The 18,072-nt window shown below is 38.8% G+C and overlaps 1 protein-coding gene across 1 annotated transcript in view; it reads right to left on the reverse strand.

Annotated features, from left to right (window-relative positions):
* Positions 1-17,858, reverse strand: part of agbl4 (AGBL carboxypeptidase 4) — a 337,210-nt gene extending 319,352 nt beyond the window's left edge. Inside the window, exons 1-2 of the mRNA XM_082188305.1 lie at positions 17,769-17,858; positions 15,933-16,055 (exon numbers count right to left, since the gene is read on the reverse strand). Of these exons, the coding sequence (XP_082044431.1) occupies positions 15,933-16,055; positions 17,769-17,805 (160 nt within the window). The 5' untranslated portion in view covers positions 17,806-17,858. The remainder of the gene's footprint in view (positions 1-15,932; positions 16,056-17,768) is intronic.
* Positions 17,859-18,072: the final 214 nt, after the last annotated feature.

Here is an 18,072-nt window from a genome sequence, read left to right on the forward strand (position 1 = left end):
ACAAACTCTCAATCACCCCTGCTATTTTTTTGATACACACAGCATTTTAATATAAATTCAAACACACACAAAAATGCTGATTTAGCTGCAGGCATCTGATTAATTTTCCTTCAATGTTCAGGTATGTAATGTCTTACAGCCTTACATTTGTGAGAAGAAAAAAAATACACTTCAGGGCTCCAGGGCAACAAGTCTCTGCTCAGCTTGATGGGAGAGGATATGATACACCATTGATTTGAGTTTTAATTTTATGGTGCCTGACTCCAGAGTCAGACCATGATGAGCTGTAATCTACAACACTTCGGCCAGCCCTAAACAAGCATAAATACTACAGCGCAGGAGAGGTCCAGCCATCACAGCGTGGAGGACGAACGCCATTTTGGATGACAGTTCACTGACAACACAGATAATTCAATGTATAACCAGGGGAGGAAAAATCAATGACTGTATTTTAACTTTTGGTAGCGTTTGTGTGTGTGTGTGTGTGTGTGTGTGTGTGTGTGTGTGTGTGTGTGTGTGTGTGTGTGTGTGTGTGTGTGTGTGTGTGTGTGTGTGTGTGTGTGTGTGTGTGTGTGTGTGTGTGTGTGTGTGTGTGTGTGTGTGTGTGTGTGTGTGTGTGTAGAAGGACAGAGTGGAAAACAGAGGGAGAAAGAGCAAGAAATAGAGATTGCAAGCAAATTCTCCTATGTTTCAACTGTTTTGAGAATTTCATCTACATACTCTGTCATAAGAGACTTCTACAACACAGTGCTTAGGATTTAACAAATTGGGTTTTTTGCAAATAATGCAAAAAGCTCAGAGGAGAACTCTATGTAGTTCAATGGGAATAGAGGCAGTGTTGTTTTATAGCCTGTTTGCTCTCAACAGAACGACACTGCCGAGCTGCTGGGAGGAGAGACACTTTCTCATTTATAGGGAGTTAATTCCCACTGTTATCAGCGAACTGAAATAAACATTCCATATAGAGAAAAGAGTGGGAGGTTGAATCATCTTATCTGGTGTCGTGTGTGTGTGTGTGTGTGTGTGTGTGTGTGTGTGTGTGTGTGTGTGTGTGTGTGTGTGTGTGTGTGTGTGTGTGTGTGTGTGTGTGTGTGTGTGTGTGTGTGTGTGTGTGTCTGTGTTTCTCATGTGGTTAACCTTGTTATAGATGTAGAAGAGAAAAGCAAATGGAGAATCCGTATTAATGTAATGTGTTTGCTGTCTGGAGAAGCATGTGGGTGGTCTCCACTCAGCTACCTCACACTGTTCCTTCCTTCCAGCTGTTCAATTCAGACACTTATTTCTAAAACATACACTTGGCCTCCATTGCTTCTCTTCTAATTTGCCTAACTTATATTCTTCGGTTTCTGATTCTATATTAGTGTTCAACACCTAGAATCTACAAACCATGTGCAACAGAAATATATTTCAAATAATTTAATATGTTGGTGGAATGGACAAAATCTATAATTCTATGTTTTTTTAAGAGAAAAAGAGAAAGGAGAGAAACAGAATGGGGGGCAGGCCTGTCAGACATTGGCATACAATAGGACATGAACATGGCTTGGCTAATCCCATTACAGAGCTACAAGCCTGGTCAGTTAGAGCAGTCCTCCTGCTTATCCAAAACAATGGGACACTCTGCAGTCTACAGCTTCCTAACAACCCACAACCAGAGAACAGGACTATGCAGGGAGAACCCGAGAGACTGAAAAAGAAAAGTAGAGGCAGAGAGAATAAGCCACCGATGAAGGAGTGTAGTTTATACATTGTACATTTCAATGACAGATTATTTTATTAAAATATGCATGGTAAAACATAGTATGGAACGCATATAATGTTGTTTAGATTAAGTCACCAAGTTATGCTAAGTAGCTGATTATAAAGCAATAAATAATAGGGATAAACACATCTATTTGAGCAACAAGGACAAGCACTATCTGGTATCTATTGACTAGCTGTACTTTAATTACTGGTGAGAAATGTGGTAATGTGGTGAGTCTAGAGCATCCCAGGTACTGATAACAGCATTGGACACAGATATATTTCAACCTTTCTACAAGTTTTTTTTTCTTTTGTTACAAACTGCATTGGAAATTAGAAGTGACTCTGGAGACTGGCCACCTCTTAAATGTGTTTTTGCCATGTGCTCCTTTTCATTATTGGAAAACACATCAGACTCTCCCACGGGTGAGAATACCTGGACACGGACAACTGATAAAGCTGGAATTGATTCAAACCCCAGGAAAGGTATCTGGCTCAAGACCTCCAGACAAACTCTCTTCATGCAGTTTTTCCTGTTCTCGGTCTAAAGGCAAGGTGTCACAGAGACAACATCAATCTCGCTCTCTCTCTGTCCCTCTTTTTCTCTCTCTCCATCTCTGCTAAACTTTTTCACATTTTTATTAAATGTTAAATCAAGACAAGAATAGAGCCATGACCTCTAACTCTCAGAACGTCTTTAACAGGTGTCAAAACTGTAAAAGCCTTCAAACTAGCATTCTTCACAACACTAGCGCTATTTCCATCGCCATTCCGGGAGTCCCATGAGGAAGGCCGTGCTGCGCATGAATGTGGGTTTTTAGCCAAACGGCCTCTAGATGCTAATTAATGACATCAATTACACAATGTCACCCAAATCACTAGACTGTCATTAAAATGGTACTAAATAGTAAAATAATCACATGCATTAGCATTTTATCAAAAATGGGGCAGGAAATAAATTCAAGAGTAGTAATTGCTTGACATCTATCTTTTAGCATGGATATGCAGAACCCTCAGTGGCACAAAATACAGAGTGTCTGCATCTGTGCTTTGCAGCCCACACGCTTGGCAGCAGTGATAAAGGGGCCAATGAATCTGAAAAGGTTCAAATTTTCTTGCTGCCCTTGTATCGGTATTGCTCGAATAAAAAAAGGGCCCAAAGCAAGTGTGTTCATTTCATAACAGTCGGCAGGTCACAGGGAGGCATTCACTGTGAAATGTACTAAATTGTATCATCGATCTCAGCCATGAAACATGCCGGCTTTTCTGAAGCCCCAGACTCCTGGAGGCACTCTCTTAAAAGAGCCACTCATCCCCGTCAACTGTGGTCTTCCCTCTTCATCTTATTTCGTGAAAATGCAGGGTTAACGTTGTTACCCCTTTATATCCAGATTTAGATTATGTATCGCTTTGTTCTCCTTCCCTTTCATTCCTTGCCTTATCATTTTGTTAGCTGTATGGTTTGAGTCCTTAGTGGGTAAACAGAAGTCACTTCAAATTTCATGCTATCTCTTTACGAGTTAATTATATGAAGTCCTACAAAGGACAAATGACGCTTTGCCAGCGGGACAACAGTCTAGGTCCTTTTCTGTTTCTGTCGGCTGTTTTTTCAGGCTTTGTCTTTTTGTTTTCATCTTTCCCTAACACACTCCCTTGCTCTCTTTCGTTATCTCTTCCTCTAGTTCCTGCTCGATATCCCTGGCCTGGCAATAAGAATAATCTTTCCTGCGGAGAGTTGGGAGATAAAGACAGAAGAAGCTGAAGGGTCCTTGGTGAGCCTGTGGCGAAGAGAAGGTCAGAATGCTGCTAAGAGGGGTCTGTTATCAGGGTGGTAGCATCCTATTGGGGAGCGGCTGCCCTGTTTATTTACAGTTAATGCTCCCAGTTGGTCTGCGCTCTAATGCCTGCGGCTGACTTGTCAGTAATGGGAGGTGGGCACCAAAGGAGACAGGAACAAGGAAACCCAGAAATTAACAGCAACTCAAATAGGTCACCAATAAGAGAAGGGGCTTTCATCATGAGACACATGAAATGTCAAAACAAAAACTGAATAAAGATTAAATGTTGATCATTTCTACTAAAGTGCAACAAAACGCCTGGCACAAACTCAGTTAAAGGGAAACTATGCAGTTTTGTGTGAATAATCCTTCAATCTGATTGTTTATTTTGCTGGATATAGCAAATAATGACCAAATGAAATGTTAAACAAGATAAGCGGTGTATGCTCAATTTCACGATAAGTGTGCGATTGATCACAATTAAAAATTGTAATCTATTAACTGACCTATAAAACAGTGATCCATTTTTGTGGAGAATTATAGTGAAAACGGTGAAATATTTTTGTGTAGGATTATTGATCTATCAATCCATTTGTCTATCTATGGATTCTATAAATCCTATAAACCTTACCACTTAATTTTTGGAAATGAAAAAGACTTTCAAACAAGGCAAGTTATAATTAGAGTTAACAAATTTATTTTAATAGACATAGATTTCTTGAATGGATTATATTTAAATTCACATCTTCATCCTGTTTGCCACTTCAATTCAAATTCTATTCAATTCAGAAATTGATTTGGAATTTAAAAGGCATCCAGAATGGTGCACAATCCTGCTGATGTCATCTTTAAAGCGACGCTATGCAGTTTTGGCAATTTCTTAGCTGTTTTCTCGCTTTTTGCTCGCAGGTTTCTCTAGAGCTCCCCCTACAGCTTCGGAATAGATATTTGACAACACTGTCGTCAAAACTCGTTGGCGACTCTCCCCCCTCCCATCTTTTCCCTCTCATATGCATTTGTTTTCAAAGAAGCCGGCGAACACACAGAGTCATGTCCACTGAGGTATGTATGATACACAGAAGGCTAGCATATAAATGTTTAGATAGTGTATGTGTGCAGTGCCGTAAAGCAATTCGTTACATCGCAAGACCTGATATCACGCGATACCTGGCGGTGAGGCCGGCGGCCTGCCAGGCCCAAGTTGCAAGGGTGGTTTTTCCGCTCACAGGCGCTAGGGGGGTGCGGGAAGACCACCATTCAACCCGAAAAAAGTCATATAACCATTCCAATGACTCCGTAGCTGTTCAGTTAAGGTAAATTAAGCTAAAAAAAAACTGTATTTTCTGCAGGTTTTTTACAAGGTAAATGTAGGTGTCTTTCCAAAAACCAAATAACCAATTGATATAAGGAGCCCATATAATTCATAAATGTATGCACACCAAAGCACCCATGAAGAAGAAAAAATACAGGAAATTACAACTTCACGGCACTGATGTTTGCCTACAGAACCACAATTGGCTCTGCACCCCTTCACCTAAAGTCACAACTTCAGACCTGTGCCCTCCAGAAGCTTGCAAGTGAACGGCGCCATGTGGTGCCATCCCAAAGAGGCACAAAATCACTTTCACTGACCTTTACCTTGACTGTTTCAAGCTAATGAAATGACCTGCCTAACTCAACTCGAGCAGCTTTTTAAGAAAACGGCTGAAGACGCATCTTCTTCATCAACACTTGACCCATTAATACTAACACTTTCTATATCAATTTTTTTTAAACGCTATGTGTACTGCGCTAGACTAACTGGGACTTACAGCACTTGCATATTGTTGCCATATTGTTGGTTTGATTGCTTCTATTGCTCTCCTCATTTGTAAGTGGCTTTCGATAAAAGCATCTGCTAAATGATTAAATGTAAATGTAATGTAAAGTTGCAATGCTCTAGGCCTACTGTTTTCAAAAAAATATTAAGCAGCACAACTGTTTTGAAATGTTTCCTGAGCACCAAATCAGCATATCAGAATGATTTCTGTTGGATAATTTGACATTAAAGACTGGAGTAATCGCCGCTGAAAATTCCACTCAAACTCCAATTCTTCCACTTCTTTGGGGTGTGGCCAATTCAAGTCAAATTTACATTTATGAATTGAAAAAGACACATCTTGGATTATGCATTTTGTCAAACCTTGTAATCAGATGTTTTCAGGAATCTCTAGTTTTTTTTCCCCTGCATGTTTCATTTAAAACCGGAGAACAACACAGCTAGAGCCAGCACTGGTTCAACAAAGCACATCTATTTCCAGTAGGTTTACATCCGAGCTAAACCAAATGATTGTTTCATCTGGACTTTGCCAGGGAATCGGTTTGGAGTGAATACTAACACATGACTCCTCTACCAAGCAGCAGTCAGCACTCTAAGGGGTTGGTATGCAGTGATAAACTCATAGTTGAGTCCCATAGCAGTAGCATGCAGTAACTAGTGCACATCTGGTGTGCGCTATCGTGTTGTGCAGCAGTGTGATAAAACCACAGATGAATCAATGGCGCACAGCCATTGTGGACCAAGATGGCTACAAAATGCCAGCAAGGCTTCTTGGTCATCCCGAGCAAGAAACACAGAAATCTCACAACGTGCAAAAGCTTTTCAAAGCAGGGAATTACATAAAGTGATGCTACTGTCAATGGCCTGATAGACTCGAATGGAAAGAAAAAGAACGGAGGGGTTCAACTACAAGCTGTTCAGAAATCTTGGCAGAAAATCAGTGCTCCTTCTCACCTCCCTTTGCACAAGCACTCTAGCAAACTACACCCACCACGGTGTAATTACTTAAGAGAATTAAGCAACAGTGCTCTAAATATATAGTAAAAGGAAAAAAATAAATAAATACAAAGAGAAATTCACTAGGGGGGAAAGGCACACTTATCGGATTTCTGCAAGGCTGCTAATACTCTGTCTATACATCAACTTTAGCTCCATTCACAGTCAATGTTTGAGACTGACAATTATATTTCTAAAGCTGTTCAAGCATCTTACATTGTATTTCAGCCATTACTGTATGAACAACTATCTGAACTTTTTTTAATTTTAAATCGATTCTCATTTTGAAGAACCAATATCGATTCTTAAATCCCAAAAATGTATCTTTCAGTCTGCTGTTTTCAGTTGATGAAAGAAGTTGATGAAAGCTTTGTAACATACCTCCCATCCAATAAATCACAATAAGTGTTGTGCTTTGTTACTTCTGATATGAAACAAAGTCTCAGCTTTCAAATTCTGTCAATTTTATAACGAAATTCAAACAATAAATACCATTTTGGCCCCATTTATTGTGTCGTGACAGATCGCATAGCTCCTCAGTTTAAGCGAAGCAGCAGCGCGGTGCGCCTGTGAACTGATCATCATTTCCGCTTTACTACTTGTTACAGCACAAAATAAACCTGAATGAACATCAGAAGGTGTATATATATATATATATATATATATATATATATATATATATATATATCTCAGTAACATACTTGTCACTCTGGTTTAACAGGCTAGTGTGTGAATGTAACCGCATTTAGCACTATAAATTGGGACTGACAAGTGTATTCTGCTACTGTGTTAAAGCAGACTATGAAGGATTCAACTTACATTTGATATTCATTTTTAATATCTCTTATTACAAGGGAAAAATAAAGCAGTGATGGTCATTTTTGGCTGCATGGTAGGAGGCACTGGAATCAGTGGTGGCTGCCAAGAGCAAGGAAGCTTCTTGAACCTTCTTCAAAGGACACATGCAAAGTTTTTACTCTAATTAAGGGCAAAGTAATTGCACATTTAAAATGTTCCCGATTCAAAGACGGTGGGCGGTCTAGAATTGGTTTTCTGCTAGACATTGGCCTTTTTAGACTCTCTCAAAGAAATTTTTTGACAAAAATCTTCTCCGACACACTCCTCACAGCCTACAGTGGCAGATAAAAGGCTATAGATTTTGCTATTAATGTTACCATCTACCACACCAAATTTAGACTGAATAATATTCTTACATGATGAATATCACATCCTTTTACAGATCAATACTGATCATTCAGAAATAAAAATGCTATGCTGTGCTTACAGAGATCTCAGAGTGGAGAATGCAAACAAGAGGTGCTGTTAGCAAAACAGTACATCTAGATTCACTACGGCACTTTGTGATTTCACGTAACACAGAAGTGTTTGAATACAATCTCAGCAGAGAGCAACAATTAGAGCTTTTATCTTTGTAGGGGGGAATGTGCTCATCAAATGATGTAGAATAACAGTCAACAAGTTTGAGGATGGTACACAGGAAGCAGTTATCTGCTTGCAAAACATTTGTTATATATCCTTTAGCACTGTATGTGAATGTGAAACGCAGAAAATTTCAGCATTGGCAAAGTCTGACAAACAGGTTTTGGTTCAGTCTCAAGAAGCTATTAGAATCCAAACAGATGGAATTTCTATTAAAATTCCTCTATGTTCTTCTTATGCGTCGGTTTACAAACATACCCAGAGCATACAAATGTGTGAACCTGACATATCAATGAACTTTATCTCAAAGAAAATGTTTTAAATAAATCAGCAATATAAACAGGTGGTGTAAAATGAGAAAGAGGAAAAACAGAGCGCTAAAGCGTTACAAATCTCCAGCGTTTTCCCAAACTGCATGTCCTTGCCTAGAATGAGGAATGACACGTCCGCCTGGCGCCTGTGTTTACGGCATCAGGAGAGCTGCTGGGGAAATGGATTACTCCATCATCGTGGAGCAGCGTGTTCATGTGGCAACGCATCACAACACGGCTCTGTGTGTAGTCATTTTCACCTGTGAGACGCTCTCAATTCCCCGCTCGCGGCGTCGTTTCCGAACTTTGCTTCTGAATGCACAAAAACGGCATGTTTTTGATCAAGAGCTTTAGCAGCAAACAATGGCCCGACAGGCAGCCACGGGTCCTTGAAGCGTTAAATACGAAAGAAGTATTTAAACAAAACCCGAAAAGTGGAAACAAGTTGAAATGACTTTGCTACATAAAATGGAATGGTGATGCTGACTCGATCACTTGACCTAGTATATTAAACACTCTCTACACAAGAGTGGCGGCTTAGCTCTGACAGCTCTAGCACAAGAGTGGGTTAAAGAGCTCATTGAGAAAAACACACGCATACGGCATGACCCTGCGCAGATATTCAGGAAAGCCACCATTCGTTGAAGTCTCTCCTAATAGGGGTCAGCGTCCGGCTAAAACCGCACAGATTCCATTTGCTTTAAAGAAGAGGCAGTTGTGCTCGGAGTTAACCTCCTGCTAATAACTGTAAAATAGAAAACGCTGAGCCTGTGAGTTTTATGCTAGTCTTCATACCGCCCATTATAATGTGCTGGTGAGAGCAAGTGAAGGGTGCTAATTGAAGTATGTGTCACGTTCACAAGTAAAACGCATGGCAGGAATTAGTTTCTAAACTGAGTGGCTGAAAGTGGGAACGTGTTGTACGGTTTGAAAACTGGTTCCTCACTGTGTCTAATTTGATAGCACTGAACCAAAAGATCGTTCAGCAACAGCACAAATGTGAGTGAAATTGAACTTGTGGACCAACCAAATCGAACACATTTTTTTTTTTAAAGCCTAAAGTATATATAGAGAGATATATAATATATACAGTATATACCCCCAAAGCATAGAAAAAAGAACTTCAGAAGCCTTGACGACATTGAAGGACGAGATAGGACCAGGCCTGGACTATTTGAAGTTATGTTTTGTTTATGTGTAAGAGGCAGTCGTCTGTGACGGGCTGCCGCTTTTACTTTGGTTTTTCGTTTTGTTTGTTTATTTTACATGATTGAAGTATGTTGAACGTTCGCCGGTTCCTGCCTCCTTCTTCTCATAACAACATACTATGTTACAATGACATTCGCAGAGCAAGATACCAGAGGAAATACCTCAAAGAACAAGTCAATAAAATATGCGCAACCACACATGTTCACTCCATGATATTCCCATGCAGGAATCTCAACAGCCATGTTTCATTCAAGATCTCTCCAGACTGCAGGAATCTGATCAAACATAACCAAGGCTGATGGTGGGAATGTCAGGCAGGATTATCACCTGTTTCATTTGCTTGTGCACATTTGAAATATCTGCTCGTCCGGCTCGTTCCACAGTGCGGACACTCTATAGCCGAGCACTCTAGGGGTGAGTAAATATTACAGCATGACTGTGCGCAGACCACTGTGCACTTCTGCTCTGAGAAGCAGTTGCTATACCAGCAGGAAGAGTGAGGACCAATTTAAATTATAGTTCAGCTATGTGGTCATCTTTGTGTATGAGAATGTGTGGTACAAACACGCAAAGTTCAAAGCACAAATGCTTGTTCTTTCATGTTAAATTACAATGACTTAAGAGACAAAACAATTTTTTTTTTTATGCAAAGTGCAGGCAGTGGAATGAAAAACATAACGCAAGGTCTAGCTATGCATCTTTTACCTAGATCGCCACATTTTTAGAATGCGTGTCATGCATAAGATGCTGCAAAAGATGCAAGTGCACTTGTCAAAGAGGTTAGTCTAACACGTTTACCGAGAAAAACAATGGAGTGGAATACAAAAAGCCCCTTACTGTGCATAATTTGTTATCTATTTTAAAGGACATTTAACAAAATTCAATAACATTTACCACCTCTTGAACAACTTTTATGTACTGCTGCTCTAGTTGAGTTATTTAGCAGTACGGTGCAGCGCTATGACTTCTTGTTGAGTATGGGTTTGATTTCGTGTTGGGGGGGGGGGGGGGGGGGGTGTAGTACAGTCCTACACTCCACATTCTGTTTTACTCATGAACATTGTAAACTACAGAAGCTTAATGATTTGGAACTGTTGCTTCATGTCGTCTTGACATTAACCTAGTGGATCAATTAGAAAAAGAAAAAAGACAGTATTTTGTCACAGAAAACACTGCTCAGACCACTTTGTGAAATACTTGTAAATGTTACAGCCGTTTGGCTTTGTGCATTGACTTGAGTGATATATGATTAAAGGGCCACAATGAGTAAGGATCTGTTACAGTAAAACTCAAGAACCGAGGCTGTTAACCTTGTGGTTTAGGAGGGGGAAGAGCGCAAAACCTCTTCCACACATGGTCTCTGAGTGCACAGATATTTTCTTCAGGGTCGAAGCTGTATAACACCACAGGCCTGAGGATCAGTTAGAGGAATGAAAGAGATAAAGCTACAAAATTGACAAAAGACAAGCAGGCTAGCTTCAACTAGCTAAATGGGGGACAAAAAAACACTTGATAAAAACAATAAATCAGAAAACTGTGCTGGTTCTTCTCAGAAAACAGCCCAAATCAATTCAATTCAATCTTAAAACCTTGAGAGAGAAAAAAGAGAGAAACCCGTAAGACACCAGACAGTGATGTAGCTTTCTTAGTAGGGCATGACTTTTCTTCTAAACGCCAAAGCATTTACAAGCATAATATTCATCTTCTAAGCACTAAGCACAAAATCTGCAACTAATATCTCTTCCACTTGTCTTTTTATGCTTGTCCATGTAGTTGTTATGTTTTGTTGAGGGCAGGAATACATCTAGAGTAGCCTAATATCTGTTTAAGTACTCTTCATCCTCCCTGTAAAACCCTGCTGTTTCCAACAGCCACTTGTGCTGAGCATAAAGCCTGATTGTTAGAATGTTTCCACTTCTTTAATCAATGGGGATCTGAGTGTCTTGATTCAGGGTACATCTGAAGTATATAAATATCTGCTGGCAAGCCTGGCTGCTTTTTGTCCCCTTGGCCTTCTTACTTTTTTTTTTCCTCCCTTCATCCCCCTCTTGTCTTTCTGGGGTGTTAAATGTAATCATTCATCCACTAGATGCACTCTGCAAGAGTGACATGAAGCATGAGGACTTTGAGGGAAGATAAAAACAGACAGAAAAACTCTACTGAATGTAAAAAAAAAAAGAAGAAAAAAAAAACCGCAAAACAATTAAAGCCCCATCAGCGGAGAGATTTTTCCCTACTGTTTATCCTCATTAGCAAGCGTGCGGCTGAGGCCTTGTCCCCTCTCCGAACACATTTCTTTTGTTCGCTGAATCGAAGGAGTTTTTTTTCATCTATTATGATTACAATGGATAATTTAAAATCCCCAGTGCAAATCCGTTAAATGCTTAGGGGGTACCGCACATCTCGGATTGTCATTGGTGGATACGTTATATCCTGCCCTTGGTAGGAATTGAATCATTATGTAGACACACATACGCATATATGCACTTGTGTACACACACACACCTTCTTCCTCTGCCTCTAGCAGGCACCAGATTTAATCAGAAGCTACAGTCAATAAGTTTTATCACTCAGAGCCTCTGATAAGCATCAGCATGTGGAGAAATATTTTTGACATAATTTACCACCAGAATGAATTATGAAACTAATGTGAGAACATCTACACGAATGAAAGGGAAGGTGTGAGGTAATGAATGACATGCACTTCAAAACCTTCAAGATCTCCTCAAAATGCTAAAAGGTTTACATTAAATATACTTGATTCTGGCATGCTAAATTTGGATGCTTTTATCCAGAGGCCATAGATTAATGCAAGACTATCAATCCTGTCAATATCAGTTATACTTTTTTTTTTTAAGTCAGCTACTCCAAAAAAACATTGACAAACAAATGTTTCTAAATTAGAATAAAACCACATTATTAAAAACCTCAGATAATATCACACGATTAAAGTGCTAATTATAACCATTAAAGCTCTTTTAAATTCAAGAATCTATGGAATTTACATAATGCGGCAAACGTAACTATATCTATAGAGCCATCAATAATGTTTTAATGACGCCTTCGGGAAATATTCATTATGTTTTTTACTATCAAACTGTGCATAATGGGGGTTATTTTAATAAGTTATGCAAAAAAAGACAGAGACACAGAAGTGAGAGAATTAGAAACCTGTAGGCCCAAATGCCTAAGAAAAGATATACCACTGACCTAATCTGCATATGGCTGACAAGAAAATGAGTTACATCTCATCTAAATGTAAATTAAGTGTTTTATGCCTTCAGTAAACAGTTTACGTATCCATGGTCTGTTTTAATTAACCAATTAGAATTTATTACCCGGATACTAAAGATAAGAGACATTTTTCTGACTTTTTTTTCTCTCTCATGACAGCTGTCTAAAGGGAGAAAGAAACAAGAAACAATTTTTCTGGCAGAGGGAAGGAACTTGAGTGATATCTTGGCTTTTAAGTCAGATGCATTTGCTTGAAGTTCCATTGGATGGTGCGATCAAGGATTGAAATCTTGTGTAGCAGTCACAGTGCAAATTCTGTATAAATGTTGGGGAAGCAACTCTGAAAATACTGTTTACTAAGCTACAAGATAATCATAATTTGAAGTAGTTAAACTATACTCATGCTACTGCTTTGTAAAAGCAATTAGCTTTACTGCAAGACAAATAGAAGTAGCTAACTACAGTACATAACTACAGTACATAGAAGGGTTTTTTCCTTTAGAAAAAAATAAAATCCAAGTTATATATTACATATACAATATATACTGTATATATATCTTGGATATAGTTGAGTCTCTTTTATATTTAACTATGTATATATATATATATATATGTATGTATGTATGTGTGTGTGTATGCATGTATGTAAATAAAACGATGTAGTTTATAATTTAATCAGAGGTTGCACAAAGGCAGTGACATGAACAATCTTGGTTGAGAGTATCAAAGTTAAACATGAAACATTGTACAGTGACTCGAATCATTTACATGAATTGCCTGAATGAAATATTCACTAGAACTAGATTCACTAGAATGGCTAAAAGTATCAATATTTTGAAAACAGCTGAACTAAAAGTCACGCTCCTGAAAAATGCTGTCAAGTTGGTAACATCACTGCTTCTAGTTAGTTACTAGAATTTGCTAAAACTGTCTACACACTGCACAGCCATATATTTTGGAAAAGGGAATAACTTTTTTCTCAAGATATGAGCAAGTGATATCTAATGCATCTATACTATTATTTTAATTTTTTACAGGCTATCCGAGGGGATATTTTATCCTCTGACTGCGTATTAAATATCATTTCCATTTTGAAGGTGCTGACTTTCACTGTAACAAAGGAGAGGCTACGAACGGTGAAAAGTTATCACTCGCTGACAGGTGGCTTCTGACAAATGAGCCCACATCGCAACAAACCTTTACATTTCCACATCTTCTTCAACATAAAGGGAAGAGCGCTTGATTAATGACCGGGTGTGCCTCTGAAAACTTTGTTCAACTTTAAGTCCTTCAATTGACACCGGGGCTTCAGCTCTCAAAGTCACTTACGTCAAAACCCCAGATTGTTGCCAAGAAAGTGCCGCTTCCCTTTTGTCAGAGTGTAAGTGGTTAACATCATTTCACTGCAGTGTTGCTTTGCTGAAACAGCAACAGGACATTAATTTGACATTAGCGCTGTAACATCAATTCCTCTCCATTTTCCAACTTGGATAATGCATTTACTGGAAGCAGATTAATATCTATTCCATAAATCATTCAGAGAATTTGCCGAGCCAGAGACATGGGGGTAATGTCATATATGTTAGCTGATCCTGGTCTTGCGGCTGGATGTTCATTAATCAGTGCCTCGGGGTCCTCGGGGCCAGTCAGAGGGGAAAACAGAGAAACTTATAAAACATCCTGATTATTTATTTATATTGACATGGGCTCTGTAACTTATGTTATTATTCTATGTCCTTTTATTGCAGCCCTACGCCACTACGCCCAAAACATCATCCACTCTCGACTATCGCTTTCACATGGCAACCGCCAACATTCAAGCAAGCTTACAATGAACACCATTGTTTTGATAACAGCAATAAACATCTCTATGATGACGGATGGTTTAACTCCTAAAGCACGATGTGAACATTATTAGTTCTGGTAGAGTAGCTCAGTCACAATCATATTGATTTATCAAGTTACTTTAGAATTGATTTGAAGTGGTCAGTCTTACGTTTCAGACACTGGATCCATAACCAACTGCTTTCTTTCAGTTTAACATTCAGCCCAAACTACCAGATATGACCAGAATGACTCGCTCCACCTAAAAATTGTACTATTACAGAATATTTCCAAGACCAAAAAATCTATATAATAAAAAAAAACTCCCCACAGGGAGCCTAGCCACAGGCGAGCTCTTTCCCCGCAGAGGGGTGAATTGGTTGGCTGTCAAGAATATGAAAGCTGAGTCTCATCTGCTGGAGACCCTGAACCTAATCTCCCAGCAAAGAATGATATTGTGCCTGTTCCAGCCATACTGATTCACTGTCAATCTGGTCCAAAGCTGCTCTCAGCTGCCCACTTGACCTTGTCACTGCAAAAGCACTTTATTTTCATTACATCACTGTTCATTCAGACTGGCAAAAAGTGCCAAACAAAGGCCATTTACTCAAAAGCATTCTTTAAAATATCATAACTTGCTTTAATTACAGTTTTCAGTGAGGTAGACCGACAAGAGCAGTCACTTTCAAATGAAACACTTCAATTTTTACCCCTCCATTTAAAAAGGAGATAATTGTCCATTAAAAGCCCTGCTCACTTGGACAATAGTCTATCTCAGGCTGTGCTGCCATATGCTAAAATAGTATGGTTAAACAAAAGACACTGACAATGATTTTTGCACAAACATGTTTGACGATAGAGGTCTACTGCTCTCCTGGGAATTCAAGGGTGTATCGCATTTGTAGTGGTAACAGTGGGTTTTTCTAGCTGTTCACCGTATTCATCCTTCTGAATCTACAATTAACTGCCATGTTAACATATTGTTCAACTAAGGTGCTGTTAAATTAATATTCTGTTTATGTACAAGATAAATTAGATCATGAACATGTCAACGTCACACGCTTATGTTAACGTTACATTACACTCATGAAACTCAGCACAAGCTTATAATGGCAATTTAGAGTTAGTAAACTGCTGATAAAATATTGGTTCTAGATTCCTTTTACTTTGTAAATGTCTGATAAACAATGAATATTTAATATGACTTTAGAATAATGTACATATTTTAAACAAATATTTTATCAGCAATTTACTCACTGTACATTTTAAAATGTTAAAATGCTGTTTACTATTCCAGCTTAATCCATTTTTACAATTTTATCCTGTGCTAATGGTGCAGAATTTACACTGGAGTTCAAAAGTTTGAGGGCAGTTAGAATTCTTTTCTTTTTTTACCTTCATTCAACAAAGATCCACTTAACTGACCAAAAATTACAGTAAATATATACTGACATTTATAATGTTACAAAAGATTTCTATTTCAAATAAATGCTATTCTTGAATGGTAGTATAGACATGACAGCACTCAGTATAGGGATGAAAAAGGGACTAAAAAATACAAATACTCAGATCTCTCACCACTCTCAAAGCAGGCGTCAAAGATGACATGACCTTTCTTGGGTGGTCCGGTGTATCCTGGAGGGGTGATCATCAGTTTGTTCACATTCCCAACCAGAGCATCCTCCCCCCCTGCCTCATTATCTGCCACACAAAATTCAGAAGTACATACAGTAAAGTCAAAAACGTTGTGATTGGCCCACTGTTTCAAATATCAAAAAACACATTCCATTTTAATACACCAACAACAACAAAATTAGCAATGACTCCTCAATCTGTTGCTGACTTCAAAATTATTAAGCAACAGTTATACCATATTTATGTAACATAGCAATTGAAATCGGCCATCCAAACAGGGTTGTTGATCAGTGTGCACTGTGTGTATGACAAAAACACTGCCAACACAGATGCTATTGAGTCATTGAATTATTTTACATTAACATATATAACATGAAATTAACATATAACATGAAAAATGACATTGGAAATTAAACGAATTTAACGAATATAAAAGAAATTGTTCTCCAAAAATGGTGTCTTAATTTACTCCAAATCTGTATCACTTTCTTTCTTCCACTCAAGCCAAAAGGAGATGTTAGGCTGAATGACAGCAATGACATTCACTTCCATTGTATGGACAGAAAAAAGAAAAAAAAAAGAAAAGAAAAGAAAAGAAAGTTAAAAATGCATTCTGCTTAAGTGTTTGCAAAGAGATTAGGGTAAAAAAATGAAGATGAATTCTCATTTTGAGTGAACAAACCATTCCAAACCATTTGCTAAATATCCAAAGAACAACCAAACAGTATTGGCCAATGTGTGTGTGTGTGTGTGTGTGTGTGTGTGTGTGTGTGTGTGTGTGTGTGTGTGTGTGTGTGTGTGTGTGTGTGTGTGTGTGTGTGTGTGTGTGTGTGTGTGTGTGTGTGTGTGTGTGTGTGTGTGTGTGTGTGTGTGTGTCCACATGAGGAAAACTGCTTATAACTCTTACTAAGTGATGTTTTTTGAAAATGTAAAAATGCAGAACGTTTTCTGTGATGGGTAGATTTAGCAGTGGAGTTAGTGTAAGGGGATAGAATATACAATTTGTACAGTATAAAAATCATTGTGTCTATGGAATGTCACATAAAATATGAAAACTCAACGTGTGTGTGTGTGTGTGTGTGTGTGTGTGTGTGTACACATGTGTATATATATATATATATATAGAGAGAGAGAGAGAGAGAGAGAGAGAGAGAGAGAGAGAGAGAGAGAGACAGACAGACAGAGAGAGAGAGAGAGAGAGAGAGACATAGGATGAATTTATATAGGACGTTGAATCTCAGAAAATTTTCAGAAAAGGCTGTCTGATCAGATTACTACTAGCATTGCTTGTGTAAATACTAGCAAAGTAGTGAACATATAGTCTAGCTAGTCAGGACTTGTAAAGCTAGGGTAAACGAGTACATGTCTTGTACATTTTAACAATGAAATGCATAGGAAACCTAGTAGTCTCGTAAAGATGTAGTAAAGCCATTAAAGTGTGAATGCATAACGTTACCAGCGTCCACCTTAACAAGGCTGGACTACAAGCACACGTGGAGTTGCATTTCATGACTTATCTAGCTGTAAGTGGATATATATCGCAATACATAGAGGCTTTGTAACGTCTTGACTCTCTTGAGTGCTGGAGAGTATCACAATAATAAGGTTTATTGGGCTAACGTTAGCAAACAGTCACTGTGTTTACATGGACGAAGCGCTCATATCATGCACCTAACGGCTAAATTTGCACGCTCTACATGCACAGACAGCATCCAACGCGTGTCTGTCAATAGAAAAATGTCATATGACTCTGTATGAATGTGTTTTAATTTTACACACCAGTATCGAGATGTTCTCTGCTGTTTTCTTCCATCATCCGATCATACAGCCTCACACAGGCTTGCGACGCTGAAGGAGCGTTTCCAAGACGACGGCGTGTTGCGGCGGCGCGAGAGGAAGGATTTGACGTAACCAGCAGGTGCGTGTAAGCGCGGGAAAAGCGCACAGCTCCCCCAGCCACACGGATGTCTCCCCACAACGCGCCAGGCAAAGCGTCCAAATGGAGAGAAAATGTCAGCAGTGTTTACAGACTACAAGCCCTTTATTAGCTGCTGATAAAACATGCACTATAACATCCACTATA

Source organism: Leuciscus leuciscus, assembly GCF_965113295.1.
Source record: "Leuciscus leuciscus genome assembly, chromosome: 13".
NCBI classification, from domain to species: Eukaryota; Metazoa; Chordata; class Actinopteri; order Cypriniformes; family Leuciscidae; genus Leuciscus; species Leuciscus leuciscus.